General features: G+C 52.3%; 4 protein-coding genes across 4 annotated transcripts in view; all 4 read left to right on the top strand.

Annotated features, from left to right (window-relative positions):
• Positions 1–473, top strand: part of CC77DRAFT_1026818 (FabD/lysophospholipase-like protein) — a 4,451-nt gene extending 3,978 nt beyond the window's left edge. The window contains exon 6 of the mRNA XM_018526331.1: positions 65–473. Coding sequence (XP_018378644.1) covers positions 65–433 — 369 coding nt within the window. The 3' untranslated portion in view covers positions 434–473. The remainder of the gene's footprint in view (positions 1–64) is intronic.
• A 1,143-nt stretch (positions 474–1,616) lies between these two features.
• Positions 1,617–2,627, top strand: CC77DRAFT_899745 (hypothetical protein; the record flags this gene model as incomplete). The annotated part of the gene is made up of 1 exon (XM_018533564.1): positions 1,617–2,627. A coding segment is annotated over one exon (1,011 nt), but the record flags the coding sequence as incomplete, so codon positions are not given.
• A 2,189-nt stretch (positions 2,628–4,816) lies between these two features.
• Positions 4,817–5,209, top strand: CC77DRAFT_894405 (hypothetical protein; the record flags this gene model as incomplete). The annotated part of the gene is made up of 2 exons (XM_018533520.1): positions 4,817–5,019; positions 5,101–5,209. Coding segments are annotated over 2 exons (312 nt in total), but the record flags the coding sequence as incomplete, so codon positions are not given.
• A 1,106-nt stretch (positions 5,210–6,315) lies between these two features.
• Positions 6,316–8,479, top strand: CC77DRAFT_724726 (HET-domain-containing protein). The gene has a single exon (XM_018532918.1). It carries the CDS (start codon positions 6,452–6,454, stop codon positions 8,171–8,173), a length of 1,722 nt encoding a protein of 573 aa, XP_018378641.1. The 5' UTR covers positions 6,316–6,451; the 3' UTR covers positions 8,174–8,479.
• Positions 8,480–8,911: the final 432 nt, after the last annotated feature.

Here is an 8,911-nt window from a genome sequence, read left to right as displayed (position 1 = left end):
GTCGACACTCGACACGGTCAACAACCTAGGCCTTCTCTACGCGGCCCAAGGCAGGCTGGGGGAGGCGGAGAAGATGTATGACCAGGCGCTGCGAGGCTATGAGGCACTCGGTAGTGTTCGCGTCCAGCAGTACCTGCCAGCACTCAACACCTTACAGAACATGGGTGATCTCTATGCGAAGCGAGCAGAGAGTGCCAAAGCTCGAGCGATGTACACAAGAGCTCTTTCTGGGCTGACGAGTGTGCTCGGTGCGTCGAGCGAGAGGTGCATGGGCTTATCCGCGAAGATAGACGCTTTTCCGAGTGCTAGTAGAGAGGAGGGAGGACAGTTGAAACTTCCAACAGTGGGAGAGAGGCCTGCACCACAGCACGACCGAAGGAAGAAGAGCTCAGGACTATCGATACGGAGGCTTGTGAGGAAGATGTATCAATAGCGCATTCTTCTTCTATCGCTTTATCTACATCAAAGCTGAGCTTTAATTGTTAGATCTAACACTTATCTTCTGTTTTCTGTAAAGACTACTTGTGTTTAGAGAACTGTACCGTACGCTGCAAGATGCTTACTAATGCTTGTAAGAAACAAGTCTAGCAGTTTTCGTAGTCAAGCAGCGAGAGGTCGTGCTAGGCAGAGCTAGAGCGATTGAGGAAAGGCTTGCATTAAGCGAGACAGGGGTGAGCGTGGGATGACAGTTAAGCGGCGTGTGCAAAGCGGAAGCTGCAAGTGCATGGGAGTGTATGCAGAGGCACTAGCTAACAACTAAGGCCACGTGTTTTGTCAAGCCTGTATTCTCCGGTGGGCTAGATTGAACTCAGATTCGTATGAGACCAACTTGGCTTGTCCGAGCTGTAGAGATAGCAGGACCAAGCTGTGGCGGCTGTCAACACACGATCATGTTGTGATGCCTGCACAGCGAGGTGTGGAGATTGCGTCGCCATGTAGCAGTTCATAGATGTGTGCCCAGATGACTCTGCTTTCGTATCTGCAGCTCCTATAATAATTTATATGGCAAGCGCTGCTTCTACAATGTGAAATATTTTGCAGAGACTAATCTCTTTGTAGTAGAGAAGTGTAGCATGGACTGATGTCTAGTAATTAGAAGAGTGACATCTGACCAAACCATGTTGGCTTTTGTAAACAAGCGTATGATCGACTGGGCACTCTATTTTCTGTCGCTTCTACAGTCCCAGTATGAAGCAGATATACACACGGTTACTTATCTGTGCTATTAGGTTTGTAGGCAAACTACTCTTAGTATCGCCCATGGGTGGATCACTACGGCATTCAGACGCATACATAGTCTTGAATACATCTTGTCATTGGTACGCCACTTTCGAATGACACTCTACAGTGTACAGTTCAAAACCTCTGTCGGAACATTCCAAACTAGACTAAGCTTAGCAATAGACAGGCGGTATTATGACCTCTACTGCACGCCTCACTTAGCGCTTACTTCAACCCATTTCTCAGTACTGCATTCAATAAACAACACCTGCACTGACATCTATCTGCGTCAGCTCAGCAAGCTTAAATTCGTCGAAGAAAAGGCCTTTCCATGGTTCTGTGAGCCATTGATCGCATTCGTACTACGCTACAACATGCATACAATATACGTTTTCCTAGCAGTGTTGGCGGTCGCGACTCGAGCCCACATGTCGCTGTGGTATCCGCCTCCTCTAGGTGGCAGTCTGCAAGCAAACCCCTTGACAACACAGGTGGACAACGAACTCAACTTTCCCATCGGATGCTGTGATTCTGACGGCAGGCCAACACTACCCTCTCCTGGAGACTGTCGTGGCCATCTCAATCTTCTGAACACAGAAGAAGGCCGTCCGCAGGTAACATGGGAACCAGGCCAGGACGCATACTTCCAGCTGTCTGATCACACGTACACCGTTGATGCTCCAGGATCGACGCACTATGGCGGAAGCTGTCAGATCGGCTTCTCCGTGGACAGAGGCCAGACCTGGAAAGTCGCAGCTTCGTACCATGGGAACTGCCCCCACCGGCAGGAGGATGATCCCCAGGTCTTCCACTTCAAGGTTCCTCTGAACATGCCAAGCGGGCCAGCTGTCTTTGCTTGGATCTGGCTGAATCGAGAGCACGAGTCTTTCATGAACTGTGCCTCAGTCCAGATCGGTGCAGGCTCTAGCAGGAACACTACACCCACGAATCCGAGTAGTACGGCTGATTCGATCATGTACTACACTCCACTTCCAACTCCTACGGGTGAAGCTCCGACAGAAGAAGAACGACACGGGTCTGATGGTTGCGATCAAAACTTGACTAGCCGCAACATTTCGGGTGATTCGGGTATGACTGGAAGTTGGTGGAATCGCATCAAGCATCGCCACAGCAGAAAGCATGCTCGATACTACTACTATGTGCGCAAAACTCATAGACATCTATCGTCTCGAGAGCACCGCCGCAGGCCAGACAGTGTAGCTTCTGACGCTTGCGATTGGAACGCCGCGCCCAGAATGGAAACTAGCTACTACTCCGCGGGCGCCAGCTGCGCTCCTGATGCAAAGCTGGACAACGTAGAGAGCGATGACTTTGAGATTGGCTGGAGCGATGCTTGCGGCATCGTTGAGGGGGATGGAGAGTATACCATTCAGAACGCCGAATGTCAGGCCTAGAGCACAGTGGGTAGCTAATTTGCGTGGATATTGGAGTCGTGAGACTTTATGCTGAAGCGACAGTAATATAAATAGAGGCCAGATTCGGATAGCATGTGTTGGGTTTGGGTCAGACACGCCTGCAAGTAGACGTTCTGCCAACTACTACAAAGACTGCTAATCATTCTCGGCATTTTTGTAATTAGATTGCTTTGTCCGAATGCCTTAATAGTCGAGCTTTCCCAACCTCCCGTCAAGTTTTGACTTAGCTAGTCTGCCAACATCTAATCCAAACAAAATTGCAAACTTAACTGCAAACACGCTCTGCCCAACATGCTCGCGGCGTCTTCCCATTCTTCTCCTCTCCCGCAGGAAGATACGAGCAGTAGTCGCGCAACCCTGATTGTAGTGATAAGGTGCATCCCTGAGTGAGGAGACACACTATGTCGCGAGACAGGTTGGCGATTCGGAGCTTCGGCGCCTCCCATCTGCGGGCTTGTAAAGCCGCTATTAGTCTACTATAATTGTATGGCTGTTGCTCTTTAAGCACGTTAGCGTCCGACATAAATCGCTGCTATGTTAGCTGCGCTGTTGATTGTTTCTTTACTGTCGTTAATCAACTCGTTAGCAATACCCCCCTGTCTATTAGTGACCTTAGGGACCACTGAAGCGCTCGGTAGGTCGCGCAGAGAGTGCGGCGTAGGAAGATTGACTTCCTAGCTTGTTAGATCGCTCTGATATAAGAGCGAGCATGCCGGCAGCTCCGTAGTGCAAAGCAGGAGATCTGTGAAAACGAGCCCGAGCTGGCGGGATACGCTAACATCGCTTAGCATTCATGGGCCTGCATTAGCGTTCTCATCGCCTGCTGTAACTTATCGTAAAGAATACGGCGCTATCCCAGTCTTGTATGCCTCTTAAATAGATGCGGCGCATGCTGCTGGCTTTCTGGAAGCGTCTACGGCTACGCGCGTACACAGCGGTTGTACATGAGGCTGCTCTGTTCCCTGTTTGGAGTTTGCCTGGACGTTCCCCGTCCTTCCTTTCCCATCGCGAACAAGTCCGCCACGATGGACAAGGCCAGCCGTGCTCTAGCGCAACCCGTTCCTCCTAGCTTATCCGACTCATACCGTGCTCGTGCAGATCGTAGCGGAGTCCCTTATACAACCCTCCACCATCGCGCGCGCGGTCGTCGTTCGATCGAAGAAAAGGCCCAAAGCCAGCAGTACCTCGCTCCGTACGAGGAAGACGCTCTCGTCCGTTTTCTCCTACAGTTGTCTGATCTAGGCCAGCCTGTGCGCATCAAGTACATACGCTTCTTAGCTTTCTGCGTCACTGGCCAGCGATCCGAGACCGACCGTCCGCTGAAGCCGCCTGGCAAGAACTGGACTCGGGGCTTTGAGAAACGCCATCCAGAGACACAAGCGAGAAGAGTCAAGGCGCTAGACTGGAGCCGTCACGAGAAGAACACCTATTGGAAGATAACACACTGGTTTGAAGTGATCGGAAGGGTGCTGAAAGACCCAGCCATCTCTAAGGAGAATGTATACAACATGGACGAGACTGGCGTTATGCTATCTATGCTAGGTACGGTCAAAGTCTTAGTAGGTAAGGATGACATGCGAGACTATAGAGGTGCACGTGTCAAACGCACATTAGTCACCGCGATCGAGTGCATCAGTGGTGATGGTAGGTATCTAGATCCCATGATTATCTGGCCAGCTGCCACACACCGGAGCAACTGGACCACCTTCCCCACCCCTGGGTGGCAGTACGCGTGCTCCGACACTGGATACACGGACTCTTACATTAGCCTGCAGTGGCTCCAGCGTATATTTGACCCTGCGACCAAGGAGCGAGCTAGAGGTAAGCCGCGAGTGCTGATCTGCGATGGCTTTGGAACGCATGAAACACTGGAAGTGCTGGAGTTTTGCTTTGCGAACAATATCCTCCTTTGCCGTCTCCCCTCTCACACTTCTCACAAGCTGCAGCCTTGCGACGTTGCTGTGTTTTCTCCTCTCAAGGCAGCCTATCGCGAGCAAGTCGAGCGCCTAGAGCGGGGAGGCGTTAACACCATCGGCAAAGAGCACTTTACTTCACTCTATAGCCCTGCAAGGGAGAAGGCCTTCACTTCTAAGAACATCATAGCTGGCTTTGCTGCAAGTGGTCTGTTTCCGTTCAACCCAGACAGGGTGCTTAGAAGCATGCCAAAACCTCTGGCTGATCTGACGATCCCGAGAGCCGACGAGGTGAATGTTGAGGCTTGCCGCGAGAACGAAGTTCCACAAACACCTGTCACACCGGTGTCAGCAGAGGGCCTTGCGTCGCTTCGAAATCTGATTATCGAGCAGGACGCTGGTGCTCTCGACGAGACAAGCAAACGAAACCTGCAGAGACACCTGCACAAGTTAGCCAAAGCCACGCAGCTGTCTCTTGCAGAGGGGGCCCTCCACAAAAAACACATCTGGTTCTTGCTGACAGTCAACAGCGAAGCCAAGGTGCGACGATCGACCACGTCGCTAGTGCTAGGCAAAGCCAAGGTGATGGGCTACGAGGAGCTTGTGGAAGCGCGAGAGAAGCGTGCTGAGAAAGACGCTGCTCAGAAGTCGAGAGGCAAAGGGAAGCGCGGTGGGAAGCGCAAAAGTGCTGCGGTAGAGGATGCAGCGGAACCAAAGACGAAGGCGAGGCGGGTGATCGAAGAGCCGGAACCAGCGGTAACGCTAGCGACAACGTCGACCGTTGCAGCTGTGGTGGGGATTGAGACTGCATCTGCGCCATGGAGGGCCCCAGTGGCGCGGATGTACTAAGTTAGTGGATTAGGACATGAGATCAAGCTTGTGATAGCCTGAGTAGGACGGCTGTCGTGATCTCGTAGCGGAGCCTCTTGGTACGTCAGGGGAAAGCCGATTGTTCTGCTGTGCTTCTCAAGATCAATAATTGTATGTGCCGCTGTAAGGTTCTTGTTGTCTTGACGCCGCTGTGGCGTCGTCTAATGTGTCTATTGCTATGCCTTTGGTGGCTATTCGCGCGGTTCTTGTGTCTTTCATTGAACGTTGCCATAGCCGAGGCAAGAGGCCTTACTGTACGTCCTTTTAGCATATTGGCTTTATGATTGCTCGACGCGTCTCAGGGGAGCTAACAGTGTATGTCGCAGACTTCAGATAGACAAGGCAGCATGCTGGCATTGAATAATCAAGGGTGGCAGGCTCGAGGATAGGGGAGTCGCGACTGGGTAGGCGGAGGTTGCGTAAACATGGTTTACAGCATGCTGCACATCGATAGCATCTCGTTTTCCGCGTTGATGCTGTTTGCTAGCGTCAGACAAACGCGTCGCTTGAGATGTTCCGGGTTGTTTTTGACGCTGTTGTCGCTGCGCTGCGTTCTAAGCCCCAGGATGATTGGCGGCACAGAGTGTGTCCTTGCACGAACTAGCACGCGCTACACAGACGTCGTAACATCCTCTTTCAGGAAATGACGATCCATAACTCACACTTTTTAAGGTGTTAGATCGCGTCCTCAGGTAATAACTGCTTCTCTGTTTGCAGCACGGTGGCTGTCGCGCGATCATGTGTTGTCAGCCTTGCCCCGCCAGCCTCACGTCACGGCGCGTGCGGGCTGCGCCTCCTGCCCTGGGTGTAGGACACGCAGCCTGCCCCAACAAGACAGTCTACCTCACCTCTACCTTAGCAAATCGTTACTTAGCATTCGAAGCGACCCGATAGCTACGATCTCCACGCCCTACGCGAGCCAGCCGCCGTGCGCCGTCGATTCCGTCAGCCTGCTTCGAGGCTCCAAGACTTCCTCCCACCACTCGCGCACACGGACAAACACACAGCACGATGCGACTGCTATACACTACAGGCGATGGGAGACTTGGGTGGACTGAGGACCTGATCGGAGACAAGATCCCCCCATACGCGATCCTGTCGCACACCTGGAAGGAGGGGCAGGAGGTGACATTTGCCGATCTGAAAGATCTAGACAATGCAGTAGACGTCAACGCACAACACAAGGAAGGATATCGGAAGATCCGCTTCTGCGCGCAACAGGCTAAACGGGATGGTCTGGACTACTTCTGGGTCGACACCTGCTGCATCGACAAGGCAAACAACACGGAATTGTCGAGAGCGATCAACTCCATGTTCCGATGGTACCAGAATGCCAAAAGATGTTATGTCTTCCTTTCGGACGTCGCGAACGACACTTCAGAAATCGATAGCAAGTCGGCGTTGAAGCAGAGCAGGTGGTTTAAGCGGGGCTGGACGCTTCAGGAGCTTCTTGCTCCTCGCTCTGTTGAGTTCTTCTCTGAAGAGGGAGAGCGGCTAGGGGACAAGGAGTCGCTTCAGCACCTTATACACGAGGTTACAGGCATACCTATCGAGGCTCTGTCCGGAAGCGACTTGTCCGAGTTCGACGTTGCCAAGCGTTTCTCGTGGGCAGCGAATCGACAGACAACAGAGGAAGAAGATGGAGCGTATTGTCTGTTCGGCATATTTGGCGTCCACCTACCGCTGATCTATGGCGAAGGCAAAGACAACGCCCTTGAACGGCTGAGAAGCGCGGCTATTCTGAAACATAAGGGCCGCAGTCAAGACCAAGAAGAGAGGATTGGGAAAATACGCAGCTGGCTTTCGGCGCCCGACCCGTCTACCAACTACCACAAAGCGCATAAGCAGCGGCAGGCTGAGACCGGAGTCTGGTTGCTAGAGGGTGAGCAGTTCACAAGATGGAAAGAGCGTGCAGCATCGCGACTGTGGCTGTATGGGATCCCAGGATGTGGAAAGACGATCCTAAGCTCTACCATTATCGAGCATCTGCTGCGGTACTGCCATGATGATACTAGCATGGTGATGACGTACTTCTATTTCGACTTCAACGATACACAGAAGCAGGACCCAGAGCTCATGCTGCGCTCGCTGCTATGCCAGCTCCTCCAAAGTTCGGTCGGGATACTAAAGGGCGTTGATGCGTTGTTCTCATCTTGCGAGAACGGAAAACGACAGCCGCCATTGCATATGCTTCTAGAAGTGACACGGCAGGCGATGCAAGAATTCACCCAGGTCTACGTCATTCTCGACGCACTTGATGAATGTACACAGCGCTCAGAGCTGATGGACATGCTCGAAACGGTGGCTAGATGGCAGCTCGACAACCTACATCTGCTGATGACTAGCCGGAAAGAGCGAGATATCGAGACATGCTTGGAGAGTTACATTAGGGAAGAGGACACTGTGTGTCTCCAGAGGGACGTAGTGGATCAGGATATACAGCGTTACGTTCAACAAAGGCTGCGTGACAAGAAGAGCTTGGCAAAATGGACCAAGGACGCTGCGATTAGCCAAGAGGTCGAGGATGCACTAATGCGAGGGGCTCACGGGATGCACGTGTTCAACCAGTTCTTTACAAAGCCAAAGCTAACAATCATGCAGGTTTCGATGGGCTGTATGCCAGCTGGACACGTTGGCAAAGTGTCGCAACCTAGTGATGCTGCGCAATTCACTCGCCACTTTACCGCAAACGCTAGACCAGACATACGACCGCATCCTCACCGCTATAAGTAAAGAGGACTGCGTGTACGCGGTGCGCATCCTACAGTGGCTAACGTTCTCTGCCCGGCCGCTTTCTGTCACAGAAGTTGCTGAAGTTGTCGCTATCGATGTTGCGCGCGACCTAGCGTTTAACCGCGATGAAGTGCTAGTAGACCCGCTAGAAGCGCTGGACATCTGCTCTAGTCTAGTCACTATTACGAAGAACGAAGAGGACGGAAGGCTAGGGTCTACCCAACAGATCATCGCTCTAGCACACTACTCAGTGCAGGAGTACCTCGTTTCGGACAGAATCAGACAAGGGTCAGCAAAGCAGTACAGCATGCAAGAGGCCGCATGTCAGAGTGCAATAACGAGAGGTTCTTTGAAGTACCTGATGCAGCTCCAGCAACCATTAGAAGAAGAGACACTTCAGGTGTTTGCACTTGCAAGGTACTCAGCAGAGTTCTGGAGCAGCCATCTTCAAAAGACAGGAGACGAGATGGAACAAGTCAGTCCACTAACTATGGGTTTGTTGACCAGGGGAGAGCCTGCATATCTTAACTGGCTCCGGTTGCATGATCCAGACCGTCCTTGGGAGGAGCCAAATCTGGAAAAAAGCGACGATAACATACCTATGCCGCTTTACTACGCCGCATTGTTAGGCTTTAGCACGGTTACAAGACTGCTGCTCGACGCGGGCGCTGAGGTTAACGCGCAGGGTGGAAGGTACAGTAACGCACTGCAGGCAGCTTCATGGGGAGGCCACGAGCA

This window comes from Alternaria alternata, assembly GCF_001642055.1.
Source record: "Alternaria alternata strain SRC1lrK2f unplaced genomic scaffold CC77scaffold_52, whole genome shotgun sequence".
NCBI lineage: Eukaryota > Fungi > Ascomycota > Dothideomycetes > Pleosporales > Pleosporaceae > Alternaria > Alternaria alternata.
This window is presented reverse-complemented; position numbering and strand designations above follow the sequence as displayed.